Source organism: Verticillium alfalfae, genomic scaffold (assembly GCF_000150825.1).
Source record: "Verticillium alfalfae VaMs.102 supercont1.1 genomic scaffold, whole genome shotgun sequence".
Taxonomy (NCBI): domain Eukaryota; kingdom Fungi; phylum Ascomycota; class Sordariomycetes; order Glomerellales; family Plectosphaerellaceae; genus Verticillium; species Verticillium alfalfae.
This window is the reverse complement of record NW_003315038.1, coordinates 3,509,037-3,523,901: the sequence shown is the minus strand read 5'-3', so window position 1 is coordinate 3,523,901 and position 14,865 is coordinate 3,509,037. Positions and strand designations below refer to the sequence as shown.

The following is a 14,865-nucleotide window of genomic DNA, read 5'->3' as shown; positions in this document are numbered from 1 at the left end:
AGATTGTCTGCTAGCACTGTCCAGATGTAGTCGACTTCGTTGAATTTCTGCAGGTTGGCAAACAATTCGTCTGCAGCGCCGGCGAAGAAACTGGCAACGGAGACAACAAGGAAGACTTGGACAAAGAGAAACATGAAGTAGAATCGCTGTACGAATTCCGTCTTCTGTGCGCCCGTCTTAGCACCCTTGAAGTCGGCGAGCAAATCCAGTAGGATGGGGACCAGAATGAGAACAAGGGCAAGGATGAGAGGCGGAAGAATACCAGCGATACCGCCGGCGATCTGGTAAACCGTGTTGTTATTCTCGATCCACCGGAGCCATGATATGGAAGTGAGCTTATCAATGTTGGCAAGCGCAGCCGTCCAAGCAACTGGGACAGCCCAGAAGATGACCATGGCCGTGATGAGCAAGGTGACAGCTCCGGTTCGGAACCACTCGTCCCACCACTTGATCGCCATGTTGCTCCATATGACATCGTTGGGCGAGACTTCGTTGACGCGGGGTGCCATTTGCTTGGGCAGATGGTGAATCAGACTTTGGCAGGCCATGTGAGCCGAGATTTGCTCATTAAACTGAATGAACGCTGAATTCATGAGTGGATAGCGCTCAGGGTGCGCTTGATCTTCCCGAATCTCCAGGTTGAGACGCGCAAGCTCCGTTCGGCACCAGTAGATTGTGTCGACCTTTTTGCCAAAGGTAAGCCATGCAAGCCAAGTGGGAAACCCCCATCGCGGGAGACGATGCCTGGGTCGCTTGCTGGGCTTGATGTATTTGCGCCAAGCAGCATCCGGTTCGCCAAGGCCATCGGTGGCCTCGTAGTCTTTGCCAGAGTACGAAGCAGGGTCGTACTCAATGGCGGGCAATTCGTCATCACCCATTCCTGGGATCCATGATTTGACGCGCTCAGCGAAAGTTTTGGGGGTCTTCTTCTGACCAAATGGAAATTCGGACCCCTCTTGCATTTGAGGGACAGGCGACGCGAATCCGCCGGGAGGAGCTCGCCAGAACTGATACCATTGCCGCTTCTCATTGTCGTATAGGTTGTTCAGGTTACTGACCTTGCGGATAGTGTTCCCGTTTGCAGTAGTGTCATAGTTGGAGAAGGCCTTGACAATCTGTGACGTATCCGATGCATCGCGCGAATGAGTGCTGTGCACTCTCTCAGCCGCATCTGTTGTCCTCGAGTGGCACTCAGCGCTGTCGGTAGTTCCTGGTCGAACGTTCTCTTCCCTCACAGCCTGGATGCGTGCGTGGTCGGCAGAGCCTCGGGTGTATGTGGCATGTTCGCCGGCGCCCGGTGAATTGATTCTCATGAAGCCATTGGTGGTATTGACACCGTCTTCAACATCATGGCCGAGCGCCTTGAAGCCCATACCGGCCTTGCCCACACCACCACGGAGGCCTTGCCCAACCTTCTCCAGGCCGCCGCTTAGCAAACCGAAGCCAAAGCTCCCGTTCTCGGTCTCACGCTCTGGCCTGTCTCCCCCGTCGTCAATGTGGACATGGCTGTTTCGTCGGTTTCCGCTCTGCTGGTGCTGATCGACCGCTTCACTGACGTCATGTGGCACTTCTTCGTGCGCGCCAGAACTCACGCCCTGTCCCGCTTCAGCCATTTGATGCGCTGCGGCGTCTTCTTGTTTGCGTCTGAGCTCCATGTCGGCCTTGGTGGGCGCCTTGCCATGAGATGCCTTGCGGGCTTTTTTCTCGTCCTTTTTCCTCTGCTTGAGTTGATTCTTCTTGGCCATCTTGATGAGGTCCGTTTCTGCCGACTCGAGCTGTCGGTGAATCTGAGTACGAAGCTCGATCTTCTCCAGGAGCTGGCCCAAGTCTCTGTTGAGCCAGACATTGCGGATACCGCCCGGAAAGACGTCAAACAGACCCCTGATACCTTCTTCAGTGAGCCATTTTGGGGGCACGTTGTTGACGAGGACAGTTGTGGCGGAAGCACGGAGGCGATGTTCAGCACTTGTCAAGTGATCTTGGCGAATCTTGATGTAGACGCGGAGTTCGAAGTAGAAGACGACGCATACCCAGGAAATGACCAAAATTGCCATGATCAGATGGGCCCAGTACCGACTTGAATTCTCGCGTGAAATGTTGGACATGGTGAGAGTGTCAAGACCTCGCGGGGGGCCGGTTTGTCTGTTGTTGCTGCTCGTGCTGTTCTGCCCCTTCGGACGGCCGCCAATGACGTCTTGGCCCTCGCCACCGATGTAGTTGATGGGAACGAGAATGGGTATCAGAATACACATCATGGGGACGAAGATGATGAGCAACGTCTTGAGAAATCGTAGGAAGAAGTAGGCGTCTAAGCCGCACCGTCTGATAATGTCGCGGTCGCTGAAGGTCCATAACGTTTTGATGAGTTGTACAGGATTCCGTGGCGGTGGGTCTGTTCGTTCGCGCTCGGGGGCGAGATATGTTTTCGGTTTGCTACCATGCCGTCAGTTAGCATATGGACCGTTCACCAGGGTGAGAGAAAGAGGACTGACAAGATGCGGGCGAGTCTATTCCGTAATAGGAGAAAGATGCTGATTTGGACGGCGAAAATGATCACGGAGGCCGCCAAGGCTGCCAGGAAAGCATTGAGTCCTGTGCCAGCTCTTGATTCGGCGCTGCCAGGCGCGCCCTGGGATGGCTCGTCCGCCATGATCGCTGCAGGAGACAAACCCCAGGGTCAAGCAGATCTTGCTCTAACCTGGTTGACGGGCTTTGCGATGCTATCGTTGGAAAGGGTGAAGAATGTCGACTGTGTCCTAGTATTTGTGGGTTGTCGTGAGCCTGCTGAGCCAGGAGCGTGTTCGGAGGCGGCCAAAGGTAGCGGAAACGAGTATCGTGCCGTCGATTCTTTTTCTCAAGGTAGGTAGGTGGGTGGGTGTCTATACACTCCGAGAGAGTGGCCGTGTGCCAATGGACCACCGAGTACAAATGCCTTGAAAACACAATGATCGCTAAAAGAGAGAAACAAGGTCGACGATCTGGGTGGTGGGTGTGGGGAGAAAGAGGGAGCCAAAATGTAGGAAAGGTGGAGTTTCATAGGGACGGAGGGAGTTCAAGAGGGGATCGTCGTCACCGGCGGCCAGTTCGTCATTCCCCAGGCCTCTTCGAAGGCATGGATGGCACAGAGCTTCTGGCGATGCGGTGCTCCTTTGCCTGTGAGCCAGACATATCTACCGTAGACAGACCGTGAAGGAACCCACTGAATCGTCGCGCCGGGTGCTCTTGGTCTTTTGGGTAGTGTATCTGGGCACATTGATTGGCCATCCGACGCGACATGGACCAAATCTTGGAAAGAACAACTGGGGTCAGTGACATCAGCGGCTTCATTGGCCCTGGAGACGTTTGTCCGAAACAGGCCCCTGCCCCTGGCACTGCACCCTTTGGCCTGCACAGCGCCCTCCGTACCCTTTTGGTTCGTCAAAGACCTGGGCTTTACTAGCCGCCATCATTGCCTTCGCTGGACACAAGCCAGCTTGAGGCCGCCACCCTTTGACGACCTGAAATAGATCCGGCGCGCGCTTCTTTCAAATTCAAGATTCGACCTTGACAGGTCTAGAACCAGTTTTGCCCGCCCAAAATACTACCCTGGTGGCGCCCGCCAGAGTCCCATGTCAGGCCTGTCAGGCGTGCTAGGTCAGTGAATCGCCACGTCTTCAGGACCCCTGCCGACCTCAAGTTGAAGCAAAAGCCAGGCGACGCGCTGGTGGTGGAACCTCACAGCAGACATGGTCGTATCGTCTCCGAACCCGAGATAAGTGGATATCAAATAGGCTAGCGAGATGGCATCGCCCGCCGTGCCCGCCCGCGCTTCCGTTCCAACCCCCTCGCTCCCTGGTTTGACTTTTCGCTTGCCGACTCAGTGCTGAGGAGGACTGCCAGTCGGGAGATTGGACAGCTGTACTCACTGACCAAGACAATCCGTCAGGAAAAGAAATATCGCGTGTTGCTCAGCAAGAAACGCTTCTGGGTCACTGTCGTCCGCTGGTACCGTTCATACAGACACTGATCAGCCACTCTAGCAGCAATCAGGGTGGTGTCACTTGATGCTGCTTGAATGGCCACATTCCTAACGCCCCTTCGGCATCTCAGGGCCGCTCAGGCATGTTGATGCGCACCATGACGCCAACGCTCGTTGCTCGGAAGGACTGCTGCATCTCGCTGTAGGCAAGGAGCACCGTGATCTAGCTCTGGGTGGGGGTGTGTCTCTTTGAATATCATTGCGCTCATGTACGATGTGTATCAACGGCTGGGACGATTACGTGACACACGTATTGCCCCAAGCTGTGTTGTCTAGAAACATGGTGCTCTGAGAATCCTCATCGTCAATCATCTTCATCACGATGTCGCAATAGACAATCTACGCCAAAGAGGTACACAAATATGCAGCCCAAATCGGGTAGAATGCTACCAGTCCCAGATCGCTGTGTGGATTGGCATCCTTTCCACTGGTCATTCCGCGCCTTCACATGACGATTGCAGTGTATTAGGTCAGCAAATGCCAAGTCTCTACCGACCTCAGCGTGGCGTGGCGGGGAACAGCTGACCCTCCACCACGTCGCCGTCGCCAACATGCATGTGAGGACGTATCTATTGACACAGATACATCGTTATTGTGTACGAGGAGATCCACAACTCCCCTCTCGGCTAGCAGTACTTAAAACTTGGCTGATGGCTCAAAGAGTAGTCAGATTACGTGGCTGATTCCCATATAATATAGCTTTGTATCGAAACAAGTTCGCGGCGTTCCGTATTGTAGCACGCTCTCGAACGGAACCCAAACGCCATGTTCGAAACCTCGATCACTATTTCCAGATCGGTTTCCGGTCTCGTGAGTGACTGTAGCAGCTGGCAGATGTATTTCTTCTCGAAAACAAAAAGATCTTGAAATATAAGGGTTTGTCACCGCTGACCACCACGGCCACAGATCAGAAAGGCCAACAACCTTTCTGAAACCTCGCGGCCCCCCAGCGCAAGCTGCCACACACCGGTGGTCCGCGAAGAAATCAAAACAGAGTATCATACTTGCACATATCCATATGAAGTGGTTGACAAACAAGGGTATGGAATTATTTGCCGAAGGGCTCGGCGGGCCACTTGCAGGCGCGAAGATGTGTAATACTTCCTCCAACGCGCGCCCTGCAACGATTACAACCAAGCCTACGCGGAAAAAGAAAAAAAAGGTCATCCTACACAGCGCCTCCCTAGGGACAGTGAACCGTCGTGCTGAGGCTCTATCCACATGCGCGAAATGTTCAGTAGCAGCTTCCTCTCTGCTTGCTCCAATTCCCCTCGCTTCTGCCTGCTCCTTTCTGTATTGTACCGCGCAAATATTGCAAATCCTTGACGCCGGTGGACCGAAAGCAGAAAAGAAACAAGTTGTAACTGATGGTCCCCATGTCTGGTGATGCGACATCGCGAGGGGGGTGCCGCGTATTGATTCCACTTTGGCGAACGAATATAGAAGCTGCTGCCGCCCTCACACACACTGTTTCTCGCCAGCAGCGCGTGCCAATTTAGAACATGCAGTCCAAGCAGCAGCAACACGCCAGCGCACCAGCGAGACCGGCGAGAATGCCCGTACCGGCGCCGCCACCGCCGTTGTTGTTACGGTTGTCCTGGTAGTAGCCGCCCTGCGGTGGGGTAGGGACCGCCCTGAGGAGGTCCGTACATCTGGCCGGGCGGGGGGCTGTTGTACATGCCGGGGGGCGGGGGACCGTAGCCACCAGGACCGCCGGGTGGGGGATAGGGGCTGCCCTGGGGACCGGGAGAGCCATAGTATGGCTGGCCGCCCATGTCGGGTCCGTTGGGAGGAGGGTAGTAGCCCTGGTTGGGGTCGTGGCCGGGAGGAGGTGTGGACTGGTAACCACCGTAGGCTTGTTGAGGGGCTTGAGGGCCAGCGCCGGCGCCGTAGGCGGGAGGATGATCTTCGGGTTTGGACATGGTAGTAGAGAGCTTGGGTTCTTTGACGAGGGGTCTGATTCGTACTCAGGGTCGCAGACGAGGTCGAGTGTGATGATCGCCGGTCAAGAGGATGCGCGACTGGATAGATGGTAATCAGGAAGCGGCTCGTTATTTCTTTCCCGGCTGCGCGTATCGCAAGAGAAGGGCGGGGGAGTGGGATGGTCGCTGCGGAATGGGTGATGGGAAAGGGAAGACAAGAACGAGAACGCCCTACCGACCGAAACGGGGGGCGAAGTCGAGTTGGTGAAGGCTAGGCCAAGCCACGGGGACGCGCACGTCCTAACCGGAAATAGACAGGGGTCTCAATGAAGTGAGGAAGCTTCTACTCGGGCAAAGTCCGGCGTCGTGAAAATGCTGAAAAGGTGATGAATACGAAAAAAAGCTTCGAAATGGCCACGACACAATTGCGCGGTCCACTGGGAATGATGGAAAGAGGAATAGGCCAGGAAATTGAAGAAAGAAAGAAAAGAGACACAAAATCGTCGCCGAGTCGATGCATTCATCACCATGACCATCACCATGCGCAAGCCCGACTCAGCCCCGAGAACGCCCAAACTCAGAACGTCTCAGCACGTGGAGTCTTGGGCAGGTCGGGTAGGCAGCCTACAGACCACCAGAACCTAGATACCTTCCGAGGGAGGAAAGCGCAAGGCAGCCGCCAATCGAATGGTCCGTGCACCTCCTCCCCACGGCCTGTTCCTGCCGTCCTGACGAGGGAGCTGAGCTATTGATGCCGATTATGCTTCCCTTTTCCAAGGGGCCAAAGGACCGGACCTCGTGTAGGGAGCTGTCACATCATCACCGAAAGGCACCCAGAACGTGATCACGACGCATCTCGGGGGAAACAAGCTGCCTGCTTGCCTTGATGCAAGTCAATGAAACAGAGCTGAGAATTCGTCATGAAATTGGCGGTTGACCAGTTTGGATCTGTAGTGTTCCAACATACTTACGACGTGACTTCCTCTCGCTAATCCTTGTCGGAAGTATCATCCTACTCGTTCCTTCTCGGTGCTGGCCCGCTCTCGTTAGCCCGCTCTTGCGCCGCTTTCCAGGCCGCCTGGAAACCTTCGCCTCTCATATTGATCAGCAACCTCTCGTCCTCTTTGCCACTCTTCACGACCGGCGAAGGACTCTTGTCATCACCGCCCTCAACTGGTCGGCGCACCCTCAGCACCCAATAGCTCGTTCTGTCAGTTTCCTCTGCACTCGCCCCCGGTTCCTCTGGCATGGGCGGATGCAAGAAGCATACTGTAGCGATGATCGACTGTGCAGAAGTCGTGTTCGTCCGTCGATCCAGATAATCCACAGTGTATGGCACCTCGGTCATGGTCGGAAGGTCCCGAGGCGACCCTTGAGCCAGGAGATACATGACTAAGCTGTCGTGATCGTGGGTGAAGGCCTGCACAGCTGCTGTCCGGCTCTTGTCGTCACGGAGCCCCACGTCCGCACCGCGCTGGACGAGCACCCTGGCAACATACATGTACCCACGCTGGGCCGCCCGATGGAGCGGCGTCTGTCCACGCGCCGACCGGGCATTGACGCAGGCTCCGGCGTCGATAAGGAGACTCACGACGTCCTCGCTGCCAGAGTCGGCAGCTCGGAACAGCAATGTGTCCAGGTACTCCTGCGTTCTGAGGTCTTCGGGAGTCTGCTCAAACGCTTCCGCGAACAGCCTTGACCAGTTTCCCGAGCAGGCGTGTACCAGGAAATGGAAGGCAATGGGCATGGCGTGGCGTACCAGCATCCTTCCGCCCCTGTCAGCAAGGAACTTGGCTGTACGAAGCCGTGCGACCCAGAGACCTTCCCAATGTCTGCTTGTGCGGGGGACATTTGTGCTGTAAGTGTCCGTATCGTAGCAAAAGTCCAGTGGCGACATGAGCTTCCCGTCCTCCGTATGTGCAAGGACGTTGATTTTCGCGCCTCGGTTGACGAGGGCCACAGCCACATCGTAGTTGCCATGAATGGCGGCTGTGTGTAGCGCCGTGTCACCGTAGTTGAGGCCCCGCATATCCAGCGCCTCGCTGGAGTGGAAATGGTTGAGAAGGTAATTGAACAAGATTGTGTTCCCCCATCTCGCGGCATATGTAAGCGCTGTCAAGCCTAGTTCTTTACAGACAACGAAGTCCGGCTTGCGGTCGTGAAAGGGATGTTGCGGCTCAAGTAGATATCGGAGTCCAGCCAGAGATGTATCCTCGTTTACCAAGATTAGAAGGTGGAGGATGTTGACTTTGACCGATGCTGTTCCAGACGCGTTGACTTGAGCAGTCTCGAAGTTCGGGTCTGCCCCTCTTGCCAAAAGCTCCGTCGCGAACTCAAAGGCGCCACCAAGGACTGCCAGCATAAAAGGGGGTAACATTACGGTACGATGTTACTCCATGCACATCTGGAATGTCGACTGACGCCGGATTGATTAAATCCAATAATCTCGAAAATATCCCAACCTCAGCACGGTGAGAGCTGGGGTATGTGAAGAGGAGAGGAGTCAGATCTGGCAAGGGGCCATTTCCCTCATCGGCAGCCATCCCGTCCAGCAGGATCGACGCCGCATCTGGGCTGATGTGAGAGGCCTCATCAATGAACATCGCGGCAAGATCCCATGACGAGACGGGCCTCATTCTGCAGCTCTGATACCACAACAGGTCGTCTACCATCGGTCCTCCACTCTGAAGGGCTTTGCGAAGTGGTCCAAGTACGTCGTTTTCGAGAAGCTTGGCTCTCTTTAGTTCCACCAAGGTGAGTTTGAGCGCATCCCCATAACAGTGGCCATGCCTCATCATGTGGTAATGGCGCGGGAAGCAGCACATGGCGAAAGAGACCCAGTCCTCTGTAATTATATCAAGAGAGCCACCTATATTTTTACTCCGGGTAGGCCCGACAATCCGCGATGTGATGGGATGTTGAGCGTGCTGAGAAAAGAGCCTGATGGTTCGCCAGGCGTTGTACCCCACAGCAAGATCAAAGGGACTCATGTATGTGCCGGGAGTGGTAGCGCAAGCTCCGTTCTTGAGCAAGGCTGAGATGACATCGTCCCTGCCTTCAACAACAGCCCAGAATAGGGGTGTGCCCTCGTACTGCTCCTGTCTGTAGACTTGGCCATCGCTGACATCTGTTCGCTTGGCAACGGCCTCGAGATCTGCGCCTTTACTAACCATGACGGAGATGAGTTCTTGCAGTAATCCTTGGTCATCGACATGGATAGTCCAATGACAGGCCCTCTGTCCCAGATTGTTCGAAGCGTTAGGATCAGCTCCGTAACGAAGTAGTGCCAGTGCCAGGTGTGCATGCCCTGTGCGCATCGCCATCAGCAGCGGCGTGTTTCCATCAGCATCCTTCGCGTTTACATCAGGTTTCTCCAAGTCAAGAAATGCCTCGAAACCATCTCTGTCCACACCATACGCGCTGGCGAAATGCAGAATGCTTCCCTTCTTCCGGTTGAGGTATGTTCTTGATCGCTGGTCCTGAAACTTTGTTTTCTGACCCGGAGAAAGGCCCTCCTGCCAGCGCGGATGGATGACAGCTTCGAGAACCTCCTTGTCAAGTCTCATGGAAACCGCGTCCATGCCTTCTGGGAGAAAGCGACCCTTGAAGGTTTCCGTGAAAACGCGAGCAGCCTCTACATCAAGCTCGCACAGACTTTTTCTGGCACTGCTGGAGCCCATGGCAGTCGCGGCGGCCAAGAAGCCTCGCAAACGACTGGCTAGTTCTGGATCCTGCTCAAGCTTGGATCGTGCAGTGGCACAGAAAATGCGATAGATCACACCACGCGCGGCCTCTGACCCCAGCGTGGCCGCCTTCTCAAGCCAGGTCAGGGCCGCAGGAATGCTCCAGTAGCTCGTGAACCCATCTAGGCAGGCCAGTCCTAGTTGGAAGCACATCCCAGCCTTTTCGAGCTGGGCCGCCTGACTCTCGTTGACCGCAGCTGTGAAACTACGGAAAAGACACTGCCGTACCTGTTCTGGCATATCGGTGAGTTTGGTGTATGTATTGATACTCTGCGTCACATCAGCCTATGCGCCCAATTTCTTCGTCCTGTGTAAGTAGATAACAGACCTTGTATTCCTTCAACATCAGAGGTGACTCTTTCGAAGCCGACTCATCCTGGTCTTCGTTTGCACTAGCCATGAGAGGTCAGTATGTAAATTCAAGCATCTTCCGCTAGTAGGATGCCGAGGACTAACCTGTAAAAGTCATCGACTGAAAGGGCTGATAACGCCGCGCCCAGGTCCCGCTGGTGGGTATCGAATCTTAATGTGTATCTGAAGGCTTTGCGCGGGCAGATCACGGACGTGAGGTAGAGCTCGAATTGCTCCAGCTCAGTCGAAATCTCCACGGCATGTCGAAAAAACTCGTAGTGGTCGGCGACAGACTTGACAGCATCGCTCTCGGTCACATCGCGCGTTTTTCGATCTTCTATTTCGTTGGCGGACAGGCCAGAAAAGGGGTTCCTACCTTCGAGGCACAACGTCCAGACCAGGAGGCCAAACGAGTAGATGTCGGCAGCATGCTGCTCCCAAGGCTCAATACTCTTGCGCCACTCCGGGGCAGTCCAGGGAGGGGTACCGCCTCTGTACTGGTAACCGCCCTCCAGAAGCTGGACGGCAGATCCGAAGTCTGCTAGCTTCGCTACGACGCCGCCATCCGGATGGTCGAAAACCAGAGCGTTGTCCAGCTTGAGGTCTCCGTGGACAATTCCCGACTTGTGCAGCGCGTCAAGTCCTTCCCCTAGACCTTTTCCCAGCCGAAGTCGCTCTGCCGGCGAGGTTGCGTTATCGCACAGGTAGTCTCGCAAGGTGCCATGGGATGCAAACTCGAGTAGTAGCACCGGTACAATCTGATTGCGTTCTTCGACGGCACTCATCCTTGCCCACGAGAAGCCCAGTAGATCTACAACGTTGGGATGATCAAGAATCGGCTGGTGCGAGAGCGCTTGGATCTCCAGCTTGATGGCCTCGATGTTCTTGCGTGAAATGCCGCCGCCTTTCCGTGCAGGGTCGAGCCTGGGATACTTGGCCACTATCTGCCTGTTGTGTCCGGGCTGATCTAGCTTGCGTACTTGAAAGAAGGCCCCCGTGTCGATGGGATGGCTGTTGACGCCATTGAACATGCCCGCTGTTGCATAGCTGATCTTTGAGGATCCCGGTAGAAGCTTGATGCTGTTGATGAGTTCGAGGAGCTCGGCGAGATCATCCTCAGAGCTCTGTCTGTCACTTTCTTCGGGAGGCGTAGTGTCAATTTCGCGTTCCTCTGAGGAAAAGAAGTCGTCCTCTACAACGTCCTGTATCGCGAATTTCGAGCTGAACAAATCATCCAGGAAAGCAACCTGAGCTTCTTGCACATCCTCCATGGTTAATGGAGGCTCAGGTCGAAAGTTGCTGTAGTTGTTGCTCCTGATAGAGTTCACACATTGGATTCCGAGTCGGCTCAGCAATAGTCATGACAATGAATACAGACTTCATCGATGGTCTTTGAACGACAAACAAAGACACCCTTGCAGCAGGCGATAATTGACGCGGAAACAGATCGCGTCTCAAACGGGGGGGCGCCGAGTATCCGAGCGAGTCCTCAGCTGAATGATCACACGGGCGATGAGTGCAACGACGGGGGAGTATTGGACGCCACCAGTATCAGCACTCATGCAATACAACGCCTGCCCAATGTGATGGGTTTTCAGCTTCGGGACCATCAACGTAGCCTTGCAGTCACGTCTCTGGATGCATTTTCAAAGTGGAAAATGTGCTCCATAGCTTGATACGATGCGACTTTTCCTAAGATGCATCGTGGTGCATGTTCTTTCTGTGAAATAGCTCACTCAATTGAATCCCTGAGCATCACGATTCACTCTTGATAATGTCACAATCCAGTTTCTTCGCGACGATTTTTGAGGCTGCAGCCAATGGAGATATCGACATGGTCAAAAACTGGATCGACCCACGCCGAAGAGAGCTACGACGAGACAAAGATGGCAATACAGCTTTACATTTCGCCTCAAGACACGGCCACAATGTTATCGTGGAATTGCTCTTACGATCCGGATCAAGCCCGCACTCAAAGAATTCCAAAGGGGAGACCGCCCTGCATGAGGCGGCCAAGTCAGACTCCGTGAGCGTTGCCATAATGCTTGTGACGGCTGGTGTGTCCCCCGAAGTCGAGTCGAACGAAAAACAGACGGGTTTGGACGTGGCAGTAGCCTTTGGCAGCGTCATGACAGCTGCGTATCTTGTCGGGGCCTCTTCGACTGGAACCATCTGGGCGGGCTTCAGGAAAGCCTTGCGATATGATGATCAGGCTGAAATGATGGAGGTCTTCGAGGACTCGATCGAGTTTTTGCTGGACGATGAAACTCGCGCAGGCAACTTCCTGCTGGTATCCGCATACCAGGGCGACGAGAAGGCAGCTCGGTATCTGCTCGACCATGGCGTGAGCCCCAACGATGCAATTGACCACAACGGCGCCACGCCACTGCATCTCGCCGCGTCTTCGGACATGTCAATATCGCCAAGGACCTACTTTGACGCCGGCGCCGAAGTGAACGTGAAAGACTTGATGGGCGGCGGCACGCCGCTCTTCGCGGCAATCCAAGGCCAGAAACTAGAGGTGGTCAAGGTTCTGCTCGATGCTGGCGCCACCACAGACATCGTCCTCCGTCAGAGGAGGCTTCGGCGAGATTTGGTTCACATAACAGCACAGGATGAGAGCCCAGAGATCCTGCAGTTCCTTTTCGACCTCGGGATGGACCCGAACACTCGGGATGAGGCGGGCGCCACGGCCGCAATGCACTCTGCCGGCAACGGTCACCTCGAGACCTTGAAGGTGCTGCGTGCCGGGGGTTGTGACATATTCGCAGCATCAGAGGATGGAACGACACCTCTCATTCGTGCTGCTCTCGGCGGTCACACAAATGTCATATCCTGGCTCCTGGACCAAGGAGCAGACATACACGCCAGCGACGTTTACGAAGCGACGAGCCTGAAGGCTGCCATCCAGGGACGACATGTTGAAAGCGTCCAACTTCTATGCTCTCGTGGAGCCGAGGTGACCACCAGTCGCCTCAGAGAAGCCATCAGCCGTGGCAGCGCCGAGATCGTTAGCATCCTCGTCTCTCACGGTGCAAAGCTTTCTGGGACCCAACAGGATTGCGAGATTCTAGAGATGGTTGTGGGAACAAACAACGCCTCTCTTACGAGAGAGCTGGTGAAGCTCGGTCAATCCATTGACAAGCTCAATCCGAAGGACAAACTGGAGTTTCTCTTGGAAGTAACTCGTAAAGAATACGTAGACTGCGTCGAGGCGTTCCTGGAACAATGCGAGGACAGGAGCTTGTCAAATGAGGTCAGCCGTGTGACCCCTATCCACCTCGCTGCTGAGGTAGGCAACGTTACAATCTTCAATATGTTGGCCGAAGGGGGTTTCTCGCTACACAAAAGTACCCAGTACGGCCAGACCCCTCTTCACCTAGCCGCGCTGCAGGGACGCGCCGAGATCATCAGGGAGCTCCGTGGAGTCATCAGCACCGAGAACCAGGACCGCAACGGGAACACGCCGCTTCACTGGGCCTCATCCAAAGGCCCCGAGATGGCAGTAAAAGAGCTGCTGAGGCAAGGGGCAAGCGTGCGCGCAAAGAACGATTATGGCATCACTCCGCTGCATCTGGCTTGCAGTGAAAAACACGTCACCGTCGCGCAGGCCTTGCTCGACGCCGGGGCGTCGCCTTCAACAATGTCCCTCAGTATGACCAATGCCTTGCACGTAGCGGTCCAGACGTCTGAAGACATCGTGCGGAAGCTTCTGGAAACAGGGAGGTGTGACATTAATACTATTCAGGCTTGTGGGAAAACGGCGCTTTTGCTGGCATCAAGCAAGTCCATCGCCGCGATGCTGCTATATCATGGCGCGGACGTTTCGGCATCGTCTTCGGACGGGTACAACGCGCTGTGCACGGCAGCGTTGGCTGGGAAGACGGAGTTGTTCGAGTATCTGTTCCCCAAGTTCGAAGAATGGCTCGTTCATGACGCGAACCAGATTACACTGTGGCGCCTGATATGCCGAGGAGGAAGCACGGATATCCTTAAGTTTCTGGAAACGACTCAGGTAGGTTTAAGAGATCTTGATTCGGAAGACCTACTATCTTTGCTGGCGGAAGCTTCTTCAAACCCCGAAGATTATGTACTGTCGAATGTCATCGAGGCTCTTCTCGACGTCGAGATGCTACAGGATCTCAATCTTGCTTCCCGGATTCTTCTGCTTGCTGTTGAGGCCGAATGCGTCGAGTCGACCAGGATTCTTGCGTCTCTAAAGGGGATACATGACGTGGCTTTCGTTGGTGGGCGGAGTCCTCTGGATAGAGCTAAGAAGGGCGACAACAGCGCTCTCGTTGAAGCGCTCATAGAAACAGGGGCAGAAGGAGGACTTTCGAAGGCCAACGAACCATGAAAATACGTAAATTGTCTCGCACAAAAGACAATTTATTACTTTATCTACTGTACGCCCCCTAATTCTCGCACGACCTTCCAGAAGAAGACCTCATGTGTTTCCGAAGAATCATCATCATCATCGCCCTCTGCCTCCTTCCACATGTCGTCTTCGTCCAAACATTGCAACACGGCTCGCTGATACGCCTTGCCCATGAAGTGTGCCAGGTGACTCTCGCAGGCATTTCTGATGGTCCTCCTGAAGTCTTGTGCGTCTTGATTGTCCTTCTTGAAGTAGAATATGCTCTGCCATATGCCAATCTCGAACAAAACGAGACCCAGGGAGTAGATATCATGGCGTTTCTTGTACCGCTTGTGTGCGTCAGCACGGGAGTCTCCGGTTGTTGATAGAGATCAAAATGACTGCCAAGCTGGCGGGACGTCGATGGTTTCGGAAGTTTTGTCTGACGTTCGGCCCAGACCAAATCCTACAAGG

The 14,865-nt window shown here is 54.7% G+C and overlaps 5 protein-coding genes across 5 annotated transcripts in view; 1 reads left to right on the top strand and 4 right to left on the bottom strand.

The window, feature by feature from the left end:
• Positions 1-1,464: 1,464 nt before the first annotated feature.
• VDBG_01063 (conserved hypothetical protein) lies at positions 1,465-2,650 on the bottom strand (the record flags this gene model as incomplete). The annotated part of the gene is made up of 3 exons (XM_003009334.1): positions 1,465-1,476; positions 1,593-2,433; positions 2,493-2,650. The coding sequence occupies 3 exons, from the start codon at positions 2,648-2,650 to the stop codon at positions 1,465-1,467; spliced, it is 1,011 nt and encodes a 336-aa protein (XP_003009380.1).
• Positions 2,651-5,604: 2,954 nt separating this feature from the next.
• On the bottom strand, positions 5,605-5,940 carry VDBG_01062 (predicted protein; the record flags this gene model as incomplete). Its single annotated transcript, XM_003009333.1, has 1 exon — positions 5,605-5,940. The coding sequence occupies one exon, from the start codon at positions 5,938-5,940 to the stop codon at positions 5,605-5,607; it is 336 nt and encodes a 111-aa protein (XP_003009379.1).
• A 1,012-nt stretch (positions 5,941-6,952) lies between these two features.
• Positions 6,953-11,305, bottom strand: VDBG_01061 (conserved hypothetical protein; the record flags this gene model as incomplete). The annotated part of the gene is made up of 4 exons (XM_003009332.1): positions 6,953-8,199; positions 8,321-9,953; positions 10,012-10,075; positions 10,140-11,305. The coding sequence occupies 4 exons, from the start codon at positions 11,303-11,305 to the stop codon at positions 6,953-6,955; spliced, it is 4,110 nt and encodes a 1,369-aa protein (XP_003009378.1).
• Positions 11,306-11,808: 503 nt separating this feature from the next.
• Positions 11,809-14,391, top strand: VDBG_01060 (ankyrin repeat domain-containing protein; the record flags this gene model as incomplete). The annotated part of the gene is made up of 1 exon (XM_003009331.1): positions 11,809-14,391. The coding sequence occupies one exon, from the start codon at positions 11,809-11,811 to the stop codon at positions 14,389-14,391; it is 2,583 nt and encodes an 860-aa protein (XP_003009377.1).
• A 44-nt stretch (positions 14,392-14,435) lies between these two features.
• Positions 14,436-14,865, bottom strand: part of VDBG_01059 (hypothetical protein) — a gene marked incomplete at both ends in the record, with an annotated part of 2,453 nt that continues 2,023 nt past the window's right edge. Inside the window, one exon of the mRNA XM_003009330.1 lies at positions 14,436-14,764. Coding sequence (XP_003009376.1) covers positions 14,436-14,764 — 329 coding nt within the window. The remainder of the gene's footprint in view (positions 14,765-14,865) is intronic.